Here is a 17,517-nt window from a genome sequence, read left to right as displayed (position 1 = left end):
ATGATCTTAAATCAAATGTATATGTCATTTATTGATTGAGTTCCTATTCTCAACGTTTGTTCTCATTAATATTTCCCTATAGCAAAATTCTGTGAAAAATTTATATTTTCTAGGCAGAGAACAATTTGGTATGACCTAATTAAGAATACAACACGATTTGTGATTTCAAGAAATTGAGTTTGATGTCCGATTGTTCAAAATTTTTTCCAAAATTTTGTTCATTGTTAATCGTTGAAACATAAAGGAGCAATGGAACTAAAAATAGAAACGAGAGCCATAAATCATCATTCATTCTTGACCAATTATCGTAACCTGGGGAAAAGAAAGTTATAATTAGTAGATAGCTTTATCACATGAAATACATTGTCTCGATAGTACCAAAATTGATTTTGGCCAATATTGAATCTTCAATATTCTCAGGAAATCGAATTGTCTTTGTTTCCTATATTTGTTAGCATTAGTAGATACCAAAATTTGTAAAATAATGTACCCTGAAAAATTTGATTACACTTTTTTTATGTAAATTTTTAAAAAAAAATGAAAAAGCTTGCTATGTTACGCCAGTGTTCTGGCAAAATCACCCATGTCACTCTATTAGATCTTCAAATGTTAGAGGTGCAAGATGATGTTATCAATTTTAATTTCTATACGAGAATTTTTGAATTATTAAATTCTCAGCACTTAATAATCTCATCTATAGAACCTCCAAAGACAAATGAGTCCACACAAGATACAGGAATTTTAAAAAAAGTACAGCAAGCTATAAATAACTTAAAAAAATGCGATTATGCTCATTTATTTAAGATTACTGATAATGTTATTAAATTACTGACTCAACTTCTCAGATCAGCCGAGAACGATCAGATTTCTCTTTATGTTGCTCGTCTTTTGAAACCATTAACTCAAATAAAAAGAATTCAACAGATTTTGGAAAACAGAAGATTACCAAATGGTATCTTTCTCCCTCCTTTAAAGGGTAAGGCAAGCAAGAAACTCGAAATCGCTCCCGGAATGCAAGACGAAGTTATTTGTCGTATCTGCGAGAAACCAGTTCCAAAATCACATTTCGTTAAGCACATTGAGACCTGCTACAGAGCCTATCAAGCCCAGCAGTCTCAAGTTCAAATAGATGGCGATATGAACAAAATAATTCAAGAATTTAAAGCTCTAGCCAAAATCAAATGGCCTGTATCACAAGAAAACATACTTAATGTATTAGTCCCTCTACATATGATACTACTTCTCAAATCTGCCCTCAAAACAACAGATAATTTTGAAAATCAATTCCAGACTTGCCTTTCCGTCTTATCTACGCTTCCTGTTGTCATCCAATTTACACAGTCGTTTAACGATTCATTGAACGATTTAATTAATCGCTCAATTGGAATTCTCAAATCAAAAGTTTGCGTTTCCTACAAATCGTTCCAGCTTAACAAAGAAGCCCAAGAACTGACTCTTTCTCCCTCCCAAAGTTTGTCTCCTTCGACATCTTTTTCCGGTCAAACTGATATGTCAATCGCCTCCTTCACAATTCTTAAGCAGATCTCAAAGGGAGCCTACGCAAGAGTTTATTTGGCCGAAAAGAACTCTACAAAAGACAAATACGCCATCAAAGTCATATCAAAAGATAAATTACACACAACAGAGATCGTTAAGCACCATTTACTGCATGAGAAGGACTTTTTGTTCCAACTCAGATCAAATTTCATTGTTAAGATATGTATGTATTTTTTATTTTTTCATCGATTACAAAATTTTTTCTGAAAATATAAGATTTGAGATATATATTTCGAATACCGAAAATTTTGATGATTTTTTTATGAAATTTTTTGGTATTTTTTTTATATCTCAAAAATTATTTCAGAAAAAAAGAAAGTGGTTGATGAAATAATTTTTAGATCATTACTAACACACAGATAGTAGCTTCATTGGCGAGAAGAACCTTTACATTGTTATGGATTACATATCCAACGGAGATTTGAAGCATATTTTGGATAATTACGAAGTATTCGATGAAGTTCATGCCACGATATGCACAGCCCAGATTGTTCTTGCACTCAGAGACCTTCGCAGAAACAAATTTGTTCACAGAGACCTGAAACCAGACAATGTCCTCCTCGATGGTGATGGATACCTCAAGCTGATCGATTTCGGACTCTCCAGCGAGATCATGCAGAACGAAATTGTCGATACAACAGGAACTCTCGGTTATTGTTCACCGGAAGTTTTGACAAACCAGGCCACAACATACTCATCCGATTACTGGTCCCTTGGCTGCATGATCTATGAGTTTTTGTTCGGAATGCCACCATTCAATGCCGAAAATGCGACAAAAACCATAGAGAACACCCTCAAAATCAACTACGAAGTTGATCTCAGTCTGACTGCCAATCCAGATAACGACCTCCACGATGCTTTAGACTTAATTTCGAAATTACTCGTCTTCGAACCGGAGAAAAGACTGGGACAGAACTCATTTGAGGACATAATGAACCATCCTTGGTTCAAAGACATCGATTGGGAAAACGTTCCTGAGCTAAATGACATAGAAAAACCAGAAGAATTTAATTCGAAGCGAAAAGTGATCGATACTAACTCTAAAGAGTACCTCGATATCATGAGTGATATGCAATCATCACAGAAGATCCGAAATGAGTTCTCTTCCTACTCAAGTTGCTCATCAGATGAAGATGACGACTTTTCCAAGTTCAATCAGGTCTCTACAACATACCAGATCGACAAACTTCGCCAGGAAATGGCATCAGAGCACATTAAAATACCAGATGACGACTGTGATGATGCTTGTCCGATTGTACCTTATTTGACACCGAGATCCAACACTCCTTTGCAGTCAATGGCGAAAGTTGTTCCATCTCCAAGGTCTCCAAAGGCAACTCCATCAGGAAGTATGACATTTGAGTGAAAATAATACGAATATTGTTGTATTTTATAGATTTTTTTATATTATTATACCTTTTATTATTATTATATATATATATATTATATTTATTTTCGTGATTATTAATAAAACATCATTGTTTTTGTCTTTTTATTCTATAATTTTATTTGAAAAGATGGAGAAACTGTTCTTCATTTAGCAGCAAGAAATAATATATATAAATGCTAAATAAGGATGCGGAGAAACTGCTATTCATGATGCAGTACATGGTGATAATGAAGAAACTGCAAAACTTTTTATTTCACATGGTGTTGTTAATAATTCTAAAGATAGAGCTGGAGAAACTGCTCTTTATATTGTAGCATTTCATGAAACTATAAAAATAGCAAAGTTTGGACAAACACCATATTTTATTTGCTTCGAATTCACATATTTTTAAGAATATCAATAGAATTGTTGAAATAATAGAATAAAAATCGAAATAAGCTTTGAATACGTCTATCTTGGTTAGCTTTCCAGCAGTAATTTGCTAATTTTCAATGAGATTGTGGTTTATATCTTGTAACTTGATCCTTTTTAGTAAGTGCACTTGTTATTAAAAGACCGGGGACTTCTAGATATAATTTACTATATACTGGAAGATTCTTTACTAATATATGTTTGGATAGCATTGTATACAATACTTATTATCTCTTCATCTCACTTTCCAACATCCTTTGTTGACATTCAGTAAGAGTTTCCATATTCTCAATTACTGGCATGTTATTTAAAAATTTGAATCCTGCTCGTATCTTCAACATGCATACAATGTCTGGTATTCAAATGGATCAATGGATAAAGAAATTTATTCAGGATAAATGATAAATGGGGTTACCATCTCCTAAATTGAAAATTTTCCGGACTGGCATCATTATCTGGAATAAGTGTGCATATCCTGCATTTATAAAGTTATTTTTGAAATTGCTTACATTTTTTCAGGAAAATTGAAGTTAAAAAGTGACAATTTTGATAAATAAATGAAAACCCTGAAATACCTCGTCCGAGAAATCGGAAAGTTGTATAATGGGCTTGTTGAATTGCTTCCTAATGTAGTTGCACATGGAGCTAAATTTCAGCTCTCAATGTGTCAATATCATAATTTCCTTCAATCATTTTCTCAGCGCGCAAGCAAAATCCCACTAACAGAAGCTCACATGAAAGCATTCATAACTATTAAGAAATTTTCACAGAATTATCAAGACATCTTCACTCAAAATTATTCTGATTGCTGGGCGCAGAATTTTTTAGAAAATCAAATAGACTATGTCCCTACACTCTTATGCCAATACGCGACAGCTTTACAAGAGGCTACGATGGATTTAGATCCAATTGGGGCTAGAGCATTCAATTCTGCTGCTCCTGAGTGGCTACAATATCATATCTTCGATTTAAAAGCCATTGAAGCCTCTCTGAATCAATATTTGGCAAATCCTGATTCTGATGATCAAATCACCGGAGTCGTTGAAAAACGAATCAACCAAATTCATGAATTTATTCAAGCATACGAAGGAAAGACGTTTGGAGAAAACGATGTAGTTTTTTCTCCGATTCCAATAATTTTCCAACAATGGCGACTTCTTTACTCAGACTTAGAGATCGAAAAAGAAATAGGAAGCGGTGTATCATCAAATGTATACATCGGCATATTAAAGAAAACAAAAGAAAAAGTCGCAATCAAAGCTTTGAAATTTGAACAACTCCAAGGTGCGAAATTAAATGCATTTCAACGAGAATTATCTGTACTTGCTTCTGCTCAACATGAATGTCTACTTCGCTTCGTTGGAGCAACAGATACTTATCCTTTCTGCATAGTTACGGAATGGATGCCAGGAGGCAGTTTATACAACGACCTTAATAATACAGGAAACCTTTCCCCAACGGAGAGGTCAATTGCAATGTTCGATATTGCAAGAGGAATGAGATGTTTACATAACAGACATATTATTCACAGAGACTTGAAAACTCTCAATGTTTTAATTGATGCAAACAATAGAGCTAAAATCATTGATTTTGGCTTAAGTCGCTACGCAAATGAACAATTTATGTCAGAAAGTATAGGTACACCACATTGGATGGCTCCAGAACTCCTTGGATCGTCCAAGCAATACGATTTGAAGGTCGATGTTTACGCTTATGCCATTGTTTGTTGGGAAATTTTGATGTGCGAAGTTCCTTACGAAGGATTGCTTCCTCCTCAGATTATTGCACGCGTACTTATTAATGATTTACGTCCGCCGCTCGAAGATGACTGTCCGCCTGGATTAAGAAGGTTAATTACTTCATGTTGGCAAAGGGACCCGAATATGCGACCATCATTCAACGAAATAATCACAATGTTCGCTAAATGTGATATTTACGTACCAGGAACAGATATGGAAGTCTTTGAAAACTACATCAAAACTAAAATTGCGGCAGAGACCGAAGATATCGACCAAAAGATGAAAACAGCTGTTGAAAGTGGCCAAGCGCTTTCCATTGTTAAGGTCATTGAAGAGAACGGAATTCCAGAAAACAGAGGAGATTATTTCTTAAGTTTAGTATCCGAAATCCGCGACTTTGACCTTAAAGTTCGAGGTTTGAAGCCATTCTTCTTCACTCCCCTTGCTTCAAAAGCCACTTTTTTGGTCAAGCAAATTGGATATGACAGATTAAGTCCATCTTCCATGGATTTATTGATCAATACCTTCCCAACAGGCAATGATGATGTCGATACTACCATATTCGTCATTGCCTGCAAAGCAAAACGCGAGACATCAGTAATTCTCAGATCCGTCAACGCCAGAAACGTTCAGCTTGCATTCGAGCTCATTTCCAGAGGTGGTGCCGAAAGTGGCGAAACTTTCAAAGCCGTAGTCGATGTCGCGGTTCACGCCGCTAACGATCACAGAGTTGACTCGATGTTGGCGGCTTCAGCTGTCAGATGTTTGGCCAAACTGGGTGCTCTTGATAAACTGGGAGTTTCCTATTTGATGAACAACATCACATCGACGGATCCAACCTTCATGGCTGTCTGTACTTCAGCTTTGGCACAAATGGTCGAGAAAGGAGCGAGATTAGATAATGATCAGATCAAAAGAGTTTACGATTCGATCAATGATAACTCGCTAGCAGTTCTTGTGTTGAGTATTGCTTGTAATGACCATGATAATGCTGAAACTATTGTTAGACTTGATTTGGCAAAGAAATTAAACCAAGATTTGGTTGCAACAATTTACTTGAGGGCTTGCCAACATAAGGATATTGCAGTTTCATTGAAACAGCAATTGGAAAGACTTTTGCCAACAATTCAAGATATTAATATTGTTAATTTAGTAAGATCAACATTGGATGCTATGTAATATTTATATTTCTTTATATTGTGTTTTTATGATGTTATTTCATATTATTATTTTTGAATAATAAACAATAATAATTTTTAATTTTCATTTTTTGATTTTCAAAACATTTTTGGAGAGGAAAACATTGTTTACCGGATGATTTGATTATGGATTATGTTTTTAGTATTCATAGAGAAGCATATATCCTATTTTCATTCTCTGATGTTCAAAAAAAAAAAAGACCAAAATTGATTGTCATATCTACAGGACCGTTATATTGAATCTGACAAATTTTAGATAAGGTTCAGTTTAAAACAAACAGATCAATGAAAGCATTAACATACTTTCATATTTCTTCGAACAAAGGTACATTCACTAGGCGATAACAGTAAAATGGGATGAAAATAGGATAAATAGCATCCCTATATAGTGCCTAACAATATTTATACGGGCCAAAAAAATTTGGCTAGAGATTTGGCGAGTTAGAAAACTTAGAAAATTGAGAGGGATTTTTATTTTTGAATTTTTTTGGAAAGTTAAAATTGCGATTAAAAATCGATTTCCAGGAGAACTAAGCATCTCATCATATATTTAAATCGATAATAATATTAAATAATAGTTGAATAGTATAACAACGTGAAATTATGGCTGAATCTACAGAAAAAATGAACATATTTGACATTTTTAAAAATTCATACGTTAGATGGTGACAGACTCATAAACTATACTTTAGCTAAGATTGATATATGGTTTCAACAACACATGGTGAAAATCGTAAAAATATTTTAGATTTCAAAAAGATATATATGGTAATATAATGGAACAAAGTCAACAAATAGCATGTTAAATATGTTATAATTAACTTTTTATTAGATCCAATAGTAGATATCGAATGGTTTCCAGCTTTATGGTTAAATATTTTCTTTTCGAGCTTCTCTTTAACTGTTGTATTAAGGTTGTAAATTTTTGATGCTAGAAACTATGGAATCTTCTTTGCTGCTGCATTTTTCTTGAGAGTTCTTGCAATTTCGAATAGATCTGCGCATTGTATGAAATGGAGGCTTTAAAATATCTTGAAAACAGAATAGGACTGCTTTTCCAAAGGAATGCTTACTTGTAAATCAGAGAGTTTCAAAATTGAGAGCAAGATTATCATCATAACTTTCGATTTTGCTGCGAAAAAGGAAAACAAGTAATTAACAAATCATTTACTGTTGTTCATCAAAAGAAGAAAACTTTGATAACAACTAATGATGATAAAATCAAGCTATCTTTTAATATTTTAAATTGATAAGACATTCAAAATATTTGAATGGTTTAAAATATTTTCTTTTAATTTCTATAAGATATTATCATGATTATATAATAAAATTTAAATTTTTATTCAAAAAGGCAATATTTCAAACTTTTAATTTCAAAAATCTTAATTCTGCAATAAGTGTATTTAATTGTAGCAAATTTAATGATCCTTCGTCATGCTTAGCAATTTGGAACTCATAAATTAATGATTTCTTCAAGTAAAATTCTGCATTATTTCAAAAGTCAATAATTCTCTAGTAACTTTTCTTCAAACCCTAACCATTATATTATATGTATAATGGAGAATAATTGCAAAGAAAGATAGCCGAATTTACTGGGTAGTTCTTGTGATGCGAAATAATTGCAAATTAACACCTAGTTTTAACAGCATCAATCTCTTTTTGCTCTCATTTAAATGCATTTGCACACTTTAATTTTGAAATATAAGAGTTTTGGAAATTATCAAATTTATCTGCTCAAATACTATAGATCTTCATAAGTGTTAATAGAATCATTAGCCTTACATATAGTGTTTAATATAATGATGCACATTATACTGGGATTCATTCCTTATTCATCTAGTTATTATAAGATTTACAACCCCATGAAAATTTAAAATTTTGTCAAAAATAGTGAATGTACCTTTCTTCGAACTAAATTATGGAATTGAGTTCGTACGAACAAAGTATTGATCGAATTCAATTAAAATCATGTTGTAAACAGAAATTCATCAAACGTGACACCTCAGAAAAGCTAAAATATTGAATTTTTGGAACTTTTGATAGAGCACGTTTTTAAATATTAATTAAAGTAAATGTATATTTTGTAAAGATTCTTTTTAATAAAAAAATAAAATTTTGAAGAAGAACACAAAATCTTCTGAAAAATAATATCACATAAACTCATATTATTTTCTAATATATAACTATTTTATATAAAAATCAAATTCAATGATCTTAAAAGCGAAGGATAAACCTCAAAATTTACGAATATAATGAGTGGGAATATAATGCTTATCTATCATAAAACCATATGAAATATCAATTTTTGCTTTACGCCTAATTTTTGACGACAATTAGCAAAAAATGTTAAATGTTAACACTCAGTCCATTTGAATATGAAAAATAAAATTGACTTTGATTAAATGTTTTTATTTATCATGCAATTCTTCTTGCGACCAAAGATTTGAATAAAAGTTCAAAAAATAAGATAGCTTAAAAAATAATATACGGTAGTGTTTACTAATAGATGAATAGTATATAAATTCTATTAAAATGGATTTGATCCAAAAAAATATAAAACCAAAAATAATTGTTATAATTTAAATGAAGAAGTAATTTAAAACGATTTTATTTATGATCAAATTTTATATATTTTTTGGATCAAATCCATTTTAATAGAATTTATATACTATTCATCTATTAGTAAACACTACCGTATATTATTTTTTAAGCTATCTTATTTTTTGAACTTTTATTCAAATCTTTGGTCGCAAGAAGAATTGCATGATAAATAAAAACATTTAATCAAAGTCAATTTTATTTTTCATATTCAAATGGACTGAGTGTTAACATTTAACATTTTTTGCTAATTGTCGTCAAAAATTAGGCGTAAAGCAAAAATTGATATTTCATATGGTTTTATGATAGATAAGCATTATATTCCCACTCATTATATTCGTAAATTTTGAGGTTTATCCTTCGCTTTTAAGATCATTGAATTTGATTTTTATATAAAATAGTTATATATTAGAAAATAATATGAGTTTATGTGATATTATTTTTCAGAAGATTTCATTCTATATGCCTATGAAAAGTACTCTCAAAACCAACTTTTTCCTAATTATAATTAAATCTAGAATATTGTATTATGCTTAGTATTATTTCATTTTTCTCATTCAATTTAGAATTTACAAATGTCAAAAAATTGAGAGCTGTCACTTTTGATGAATTTCTGTTTATTACAATCAAACAGATTTTTAATTTGGCTAATTAGTGATACAAATTTGGAAGTTAGTTTCAATAAGAAATTCATGAGATTAATTGTCTATCTTGCAAATTTTGTAAAGCTCCCAATTTGAATCGGAATATTGTTTCAAAAAATGCTTGTATTCTTAACTTTTGCTGATATTCAATTTCCACCACATACATTCAACGGAACAGATTACTATAACTATAATGACATATTTAAATTCCTTAGAGACACATATAACACAGACAACTTAACTTATGTTGATGCGGTAACTTTAACACCCTCTTCTACATACAATACATTGGGAGTAGAATATAGAACAGTATGCTCAGTAATTGTTGGAAATGTTACTGAATCACCAGGCCGATTTTTAACAGAAGATGAACCTTGGATTTTGAAACCTTACCTTCTTATAGATTTTCATCATACAAAAGTTAAATTAACATCATATACTATTTTGGTTAATGCCATCCATAATCGATACATGCAAGGTTTTCGAATTCTTGGGGAAGTCGAAACTGAAGTTTGGAAAGTTCTTGATGAACATAAAAATGTAACACCATTTCTTGATTCAAATGTTACAGATCAAGGCGATGTGATCCCTAATAATAAAAGACTTTATCGTTAATTCTATAACGTTACAAAAATTGGAACATACTCTCGATTTAAGCTCGAAAACATACAACCAGATTCATATGATGGTTTTATTAGCCCTCATGCTAATATAATTACAATCTCCAAATTATTATTCTTTGGAACTGTCTCAAATGGCAGGATTTTCTTCTCTCCCGAGAAGGTTAAGAAATCTTCTTCAAATCTTCTTAAACTAGGTGCTCTTTCTATTTTTAGCTAAACTTTGCGTGTTTGATGGTTTATTCTTAAACTTCTAACTTTTTTTCTTGATATTCCATATATCTGCAAATACCAAAGTGTTGAGGTTTATTTAAACACTTCGAGGCCAATTTTCTCTTGATAGAATAGATATAATTATACATAAACATGACGATACCATGCCCATATCATTATCTATCTATTTGTCGTTACAGATATCAAAGAAGAGATTTGATCAAAACCCTCTTTTCACTGAGAGCCCGCTGATCAAGATATCTCAAAATTGGTCGATCTGATGTTTATCGTTTATTGAAATTATATGAAAAGAGCCTAAATCTTTATTATGTTATTGAAAAAAAGTCAACAACTTAAATGTAAAGTACTCACAAAATCTAGATTGAGAGGCGGTAAATGACTTTTGAGGGGAAATTAACGCATGGAATTTAATATTATTTAGGTTGATATTCTTGCTTATTATTTCAGAAAAAAATTTCAATATGAAAATTGAAAGCAATTCAAAAAAATTGCTAACATGTAAATTTTAATATCCTATGCATAATTTCATATTTTGAACATTTTTTATTTTTGTTTAAAACTTAAAATTTTGCGAATTTAATATAATTTATAAAATATAATACGTATATATATTTAAAATACACTAAATTTAATTGTTAATTGACGTTTTTGGGAATGAATTTTATCAAAACATGCCTGAATCCGAAAATTTGAAAGAACGAATTACATAATCATATATGTAGAATTCAAAATACAAACTTAAAGATTGTATACGTTTAAAATTATTCAGATTGTGTTTGATTTCCACTCATTCTGTTTCTTTTGAACTCTAACACTAACATTTCATGATGATTACATGATCCATTTATACATGGTTGAATTGTTCCAGATTCTACCAGAAAATCAATCCAAATTTCTCAATGCATTCATGTTGATTGGACAAAATTTAAAATTTATCAGCCTGTTTCCAGAGAAACTCATATATTCCCTAATGAAATGTAATTTTTGCTACATTTATTTCAATCAAATTTCAAAAAATTGACTGCAGAGCTTGAAAAGGTGATGAATCATGTTGTTATTAGATGTACATATTAGATTTACTATTTCCAAAAAAATGCTCAAATTTGAATAGTTTTTAGAAAATTTGGAATTACACTCCTTACATTATATATAATTAAATGTTTAAATTTTATTTATTTTTCCCTTTTAATTTTATAACGTGCTCTATCAAAACTAACCTCTCAATTGAAGGCCACAAAATCTAAGTAGTAAGGGTACACAAATTTTGTATGGAGTACGGTTCAATTTTTGAGAGCCTCACTACTTAGATTTTGTGACTACCTTAGGTAAACTGCGAGTCAAAAGGCGTACCTACATTCAACTTTTTAAGAGAAGTCATACAATTAATTATATGAGTTTCTCTCAAAAAGTCGATTTCTGCCAAGTAAGCCTTTTGGACCACACAAACTGTTTGCTATAATTCGATATAGCAACAAAGAATAATAAAGCAGGCACATATGTAGGATGAACTAATAGGATTTTTTCAGGGTTAACTTCAAAATTTAAGATTTCGAAATTTACTTCAAGCTTCAAGCTCGAAATTTAAGCATAAATAGAAGCTACTATACTACCTATTGCATGTGCAGCTTATTCGAGCTCTCATATTTGATAATCTTCTCTCACTCTCAGTGAACGAACTGTTAGCATAAGCCTTTTGATTCACCTTTATTTGTCAGATTATTGTTCAGTACGATGATATTTAAAGTGACAATCACAATGATTTCATTTTTATTCATTAATCCACTATCATATTTTCCATTCAAAAGCCCAGTAGTTGAAGTCAATCAAGCAAACTGGGTTACAGAAGTCTCAAATTATGTTAAATACGGAATCTGTTTTTGTATTTTTGTTAAAAAGCACTCTCCAAAAACAAATGCAATTGTAAGTGAATTTTTTTTTCTTTATATTGTGTTTTTATGATGTTATTTCATATTATTATTTTTGAACAAATAATATTTTTTATTTTTCTAATTATTGTCAAGTAGGAATAGTTTGTCACTTTTTTAGCAACACCCTTATTTTCTAATATTGTTTATATAGTACTATACAAACAAAAATGGTTGTTCTATGCATAATTTTATGTCAAATTTCAGATACAATATTCTCAAAACTGCTTATTACTTTTTTTGTACACCCATGCTAACATTACTCACAAGCATGAATAGAAGCTGTATTTGTCAGATCAAACTTCACAATATTAAATTTCATAGTATTGAAAAATTGAATTAAAAACATCAGTCTTCAGAAAACTTTAAATTAGATAATTCTTTTATACATTTTATCAATAACAAAAAATAAGATTAATTGTAATCTTTTCAATTAAGTACTGAATTAGTTTGATCAATGTTTTCCATATTATTCTTTGCAGATATCAAGTTTGAACCGCACACATTCAATGGAACAGATTATTACAACTACAATGACATTTTTCATTTCCTGAGAGAAATCTACAATACTGATAATCTGACAAAAGTCGATGCTGTAACATTAATCCCTTCATCCACATACAAAACCCAAGGTGAATCGTATAGGACAATATGTTCCGTCATTGTTGGAAATGTCACAGAATCACCCGGACGATTTTTAACAGAAGATGAACCTTGGATTCTGAAACCGTATCTTCTTATTGATTTTCATCATACAAAAGTTACATTAACATCCTATACAATATTACTAAATGCTGCTTATCCTCGATTTATGCAAAGTTTCCGGATTCTTGGAGAACTCGAAACCGACGTCTGGAAAGTAATTGATGAACATCATAATTACACACCATTTATAGATCCAAATATCACTGATACGGGTGCGATAATACCTAACAATAAGAGACTTTATCGTTATTTCTTCAACGTCACAAATGCCAAAACATATTCTCGTTTTAAGATTGAAAACATTGGTCCAGATTCATATAATGATAAAATAAGCCCTCATGCTAATATCCTTTCAATTTCCAAATTATTATTCTTTGGAACTGTCTATAATGGAAGAGTTTTCTTTTCACCACAGAAAGCTAAGCAATCTTGTTCGAAGCTTCTTAAGCTAGGAGCTCTTTCTATGTACAATTGATTTATATTTTGTTAAACCATAATTATATCAATAACTTTTTCATCTTTTTCCAGCTAATTCATTTTATCATATTGAATAACAGACTTTTATTTGGATTTCTGAAACTTCGGGGGCACACCGGATTCAAAACTGTTTTCATTGATAATATATGGTCATTTGGCATAATGATGTTTTGTAGATCACATTCATTAAGATGTTAAATAGAAAACAGCAATCTTCGCAGCCAATAACTTTGGCATGCATTGATGATGCAAAATTAGGAACAAATCTGAAAACCAGTGAAATTTATATTTCACATATTCCAGAGATTAATTTTTTTCGGCATTTTCTTAGAGATATGTTATATCTTTGACGGATACTTTCTATTACTACATTTTTTGCTCATCAAAAACTATTTCACTTATCAAAAGATTTTGTTCAGAACGATGTTATAAAAAGTGACATTTATGATGATTTCATTTTTATTTTGTAATTCACTCTCATACTTCCCATTCAAAAGCCCAGTAGTAGAAGTAAATCAAGCAAATTGGGTAACAGAAATCTCAAATTATGTTAAATACGGAATCTGTTTTTGTATATTTGTTAAAAAACACTCTCCAAAAACAAATGCAATTGTAAGTGAATTTCAAAAAGCAGCTAACAAGTCTGCCGGAATGATTAAGTTCATTTCACTCGATATTGAAGAAAATCCAAAACTAGCCCATTTACATACTGTTCGTCAAGCACCTGCTTTTAGAATTATCACAAGTTCATCATCCGTCGAATATCGTGACGAACATGTAGCCGATGCTTTCATTAAAGCAGCAACAAAATACATCAAAAATTACGCTCAAACAATTGATGCATCATGGGCTCCGTCAGCAAAAACACCACTATCTGCAATACTTATAACAAATAAGAAGGCAGTTCCTCCATATTGGGCGGCTCTTTCGAATAAATATTATGAAGCCAACATTAGAATAGGTGTAAACCGAAACCCAGCCATAACAGAGCTTTTTGGTGTCAAAGAGCAGAATTGCATCTTATTTGTTTTCAATAATATTGTTTCAGTTTATGAAGGTCAGCTTACATTCACAGCAATCGATGAAGCTCTGGAGAAATTCGTTGCTAATCCAAGCCAAAGTGGAACTACTGATACATTGATCGGAGAACTCGATTCTAAAGAAAGAATCGATACTCTCTGCCATAATACAGGAAAAGTATGCGTTCTTGAAGCATCACAAGAGCCATCAAATGAATACCGTGATGCAGCAACAAATAACAAAGATGATCGATTTAAATTTTACGTTTGTGGCAAAAATTGTCCGTTCAACAACATGAAAGGATACTATATCTTCCATCATCGTAACGATAAGGCAATGAAAGTCGAAACAATTCAAGAGCTTCCTACTGCTTTAGATCATGTCGTTGATGGAACTGCAAGATATTCACTTTATCAGAGGCTGTTCAAGAATAATGAAGATTTGTAATTAAATGTCGTGTAAATAAAATTGTATATTTTTGTATTTTTTTTTTTAAGCTTTTATAAATAAAAAATTAACTGTAATTAGCTAACAAACAATCTTAAAGCAAATATTTACTAATAAAATATAAAAATGTTATTTTGACGAGCTTGATCTATGATGATGCCTTGAGCTAGATCTATATTCATGACGAGAATTTTCATTAGACTTTCTTGAATCAGATTGCTCTGAGTAATAGTCAGATTCTGAATCTGAACTTGGTTGTGAACCAGAATCAGAAGAATAAGAATCTTTTGTATGTCTGTGGTGATGTCTTCTATGATGCCTATGATGTCTATGATGATGTCGTCTTGATCCATCCGAAGAACGATAAGAGGATCTCTTTTCATGATCTCTTTTATTCAATTTGGAATCAGAGTTTTGTATTTCACCATTTTGGTTATTATTTTGATCGATATTCATATCTGGACCCGCAAGAATTCCGACATTTAATATTGGATTTTGACAAATACTATAATCTGGTAATTGCCCTTTAATCTTTCTATCACGTATTTTATCGAATGCATGCTTGCAGTATTTTTCATCGATGAAGTTTAAATAACCAATTGAAATTCCTTGAGAACCTGTTTCAAGATCAACCGAAACAATTCCATTATATTTAAAATCGCCTACATGCTTCTCAGCGAATGATATGAGGTCCTCTTCCGTTATTGATTGAAGAGGGGAAATCGAAATAGTCATTTTTGACAATTTTCGAATTTTAAGGGTGCACACGAGAGGATCATGTAAACTTCAGAATTTAGAACCTTATTTTTAGGCATTATCTTGGCTACCTATTTAGGCTCTAAAAGCAAAAAATATCAAAAAATACAACTTGACTCCATTATGACCCTTTCATGGAGGTAGTTTTTATCCGCTAGTATTTTCCCTTTGAATCTCTTTACAATTCGAAATCAAATTCAAACCTCAGTAGAAGAAAGGAAGAATCGACTTACTACGGTTGTAATACGAATAAATACATATATTTAATTATTTTTATTTACATAATAATTGTTTGAAGCTCATATTCCATCAAATTTTTAAATAAAAACATTAAAATGTTGAAAATGTTCATATATTTTAATAGGGTTTTGGCACTTTATTGAGGAATTACTACATACATAGTCGAACTGAACTTGATATTTTGAAATTTAAATTATTTATCAAAATTAAAATTTAACTTGAAATTTATAATTATTTAGTCATATTTTGCATAATTCTAAGTAGATTTTGTAAAAAATCAAGAAAGAAAAATTTTAACGTTCTTTATTTTTTCTTTTTTATAATAATACATATTATTATATAATTAACATATTCATAATGTTTCACCCTTTCAAAAATATAATCCTCCTCCTCTCAAATAAACGTACATACGGGTGGCCTCTTTTTTCAAAAAATTAAAATTTGAAATTTTGGGCTCAAATATTAGAGATTTTTTCAACCTTCAACGATATATGTTGTCTATATCAGACCTCCTTTCTTTTTGATACTTAACATTGTTCCTAAATCTTAGCCGTTAAGGCTGTTCTGAAAATATTTTTTTTTCGAAAAAATTCGAAAAAAATTCTTAAAATTCAAAAATCCCTTAATTCCTGAGGATTTTGGAAAAAAGTTTTTACATGAACATGTGTATATTATATGAAGTATATTGATAAGGTAAAAATCAAATTTTATTGCATATTCATCGAGAAAATAAACTAACGAATCCCTCAAAATTGAGAGGGTAATCCTCCTCCTCTCAAATAAACGTACATACGGGTGCACCCTTAAATTTTTGTGGTTCAACTAAGAAAAATGAATGGTACATGCATGAAAAGTGACACTCCTCTTCTTTTTTCCGAGGGTTACTGATCGCTTCCTTTCTGCTCGTTTAGAAGTCTCGCACACGTACCTTTGAAAAATGTACAGTGACTCGATTTGAGGAAAATCAACTAGAGCTTGTTTTTGCCTGATATAACTTTATCCAGGTCAACTTTTTGTAAAAAAGTTTACAAATTTGGATGATAGAAATTGAGACCATTCAGGGCCTCTAACCTCAAAATTAAAAATATCTAGGGTATTTATATGAGTCATATCTCCCTATGTATTTTATCAAATCAAATCAAAAAAAAAATTAATGCTTCACTTACGCCCATCTGCCTTTAATTCAAATTTTTGACAACTGTCGTGAAGCGTCATTGAAAATTAACCTTAAACACCCGAATTGAATGCCATGTCATAGGGTTGTAAGTGCACCCTTAAAAAAGCCTTCATCTGGACACTGCAACAGAACATAACCATCAGAACTTTTTCAATGCATGTTGATTCGGATGAACCCTCTTATGGTTGATTATATTTTGCAATTTCAGTATATTTCGTTAAAAACCATTCGAAGTAATAGGATAGCATCTAAAATGAAACACGTTTACAGAAACAGACATTGTCCCGGCTGAGTTTCTGCACTTCAAATTCTACATTCATATTTTTCATAAGGTACAGACACTTTTTTTTCTTTGGGTTTCATAAACTATTGAAAAAG

At 30.9% G+C, this 17,517-nt stretch overlaps 6 protein-coding genes across 6 annotated transcripts, besides 5 other annotated features; 5 read left to right on the top strand and 1 right to left on the bottom strand.

The window, feature by feature from the left end:
• Nucleotides 1-529: 529 nt before the first annotated feature.
• On the top strand, nucleotides 530-2,961 carry TVAGG3_0677070 (protein kinase and peptidyl-serine phosphorylation; the record flags this gene model as incomplete). The annotated part of the gene is made up of 2 exons (XM_001581079.1): nucleotides 538-1,720; nucleotides 1,917-2,923. The coding sequence occupies 2 exons, from the start codon at nucleotides 538-540 to the stop codon at nucleotides 2,921-2,923; spliced, it is 2,190 nt and encodes a 729-aa protein (XP_001581129.1).
• A 948-nt stretch (nucleotides 2,962-3,909) lies between these two features.
• Nucleotides 3,910-6,347, top strand: TVAGG3_0677060 (protein kinase protein; the record flags this gene model as incomplete). Its single annotated transcript, XM_001581078.1, has 1 exon — nucleotides 3,916-6,276. The coding sequence occupies one exon, from the start codon at nucleotides 3,916-3,918 to the stop codon at nucleotides 6,274-6,276; it is 2,361 nt and encodes a 786-aa protein (XP_001581128.1).
• Nucleotides 6,348-6,603: 256 nt separating this feature from the next.
• Nucleotides 6,604-8,216: a mobile genetic element.
• A 49-nt stretch (nucleotides 8,217-8,265) lies between these two features.
• Nucleotides 8,266-8,303: a mobile genetic element.
• Nucleotides 8,304-9,480: 1,177 nt separating this feature from the next.
• Nucleotides 9,481-9,517: a mobile genetic element.
• A 21-nt stretch (nucleotides 9,518-9,538) lies between these two features.
• TVAGG3_0677020 (uncharacterized protein) lies at nucleotides 9,539-10,986 on the top strand (the record flags this gene model as incomplete). The annotated part of the gene is made up of 1 exon (XM_001581077.2): nucleotides 9,656-10,153. One exon carries the CDS (start codon nucleotides 9,656-9,658, stop codon nucleotides 10,151-10,153), a length of 498 nt encoding a protein of 165 aa, XP_001581127.1.
• Nucleotides 10,987-12,459: 1,473 nt separating this feature from the next.
• TVAGG3_0677010 (uncharacterized protein) lies at nucleotides 12,460-13,554 on the top strand (the record flags this gene model as incomplete). The annotated part of the gene is made up of 1 exon (XM_001581076.2): nucleotides 12,775-13,497. One exon carries the CDS (start codon nucleotides 12,775-12,777, stop codon nucleotides 13,495-13,497), a length of 723 nt encoding a protein of 240 aa, XP_001581126.1.
• Nucleotides 13,555-13,954: 400 nt separating this feature from the next.
• Nucleotides 13,955-14,978, top strand: TVAGG3_0677000 (disulfide-isomerase A6 family; the record flags this gene model as incomplete). The annotated part of the gene is made up of 1 exon (XM_001281567.2): nucleotides 14,151-14,966. The coding sequence occupies one exon, from the start codon at nucleotides 14,151-14,153 to the stop codon at nucleotides 14,964-14,966; it is 816 nt and encodes a 271-aa protein (XP_001281568.2).
• A 173-nt stretch (nucleotides 14,979-15,151) lies between these two features.
• On the bottom strand, nucleotides 15,152-15,701 carry TVAGG3_0676990 (uncharacterized protein; the record flags this gene model as incomplete). The annotated part of the gene is made up of 1 exon (XM_001281171.1): nucleotides 15,152-15,701. A coding segment is annotated over one exon (550 nt), but the record flags the coding sequence as incomplete, so codon positions are not given.
• A 23-nt stretch (nucleotides 15,702-15,724) lies between these two features.
• Nucleotides 15,725-16,765: a mobile genetic element.
• A 347-nt stretch (nucleotides 16,766-17,112) lies between these two features.
• Nucleotides 17,113-17,239: a mobile genetic element.
• Nucleotides 17,240-17,517: the final 278 nt, after the last annotated feature.

This window comes from Trichomonas vaginalis, chromosome III (genome assembly GCF_026262505.1).
Source record: "Trichomonas vaginalis G3 chromosome III, whole genome shotgun sequence".
In the NCBI taxonomy this organism is placed as follows: domain Eukaryota; phylum Parabasalia; order Trichomonadida; family Trichomonadidae; genus Trichomonas; species Trichomonas vaginalis.
Note: the sequence above shows the minus strand (reverse complement) of the source record. Positions and strands in the feature narration are given on the sequence as shown.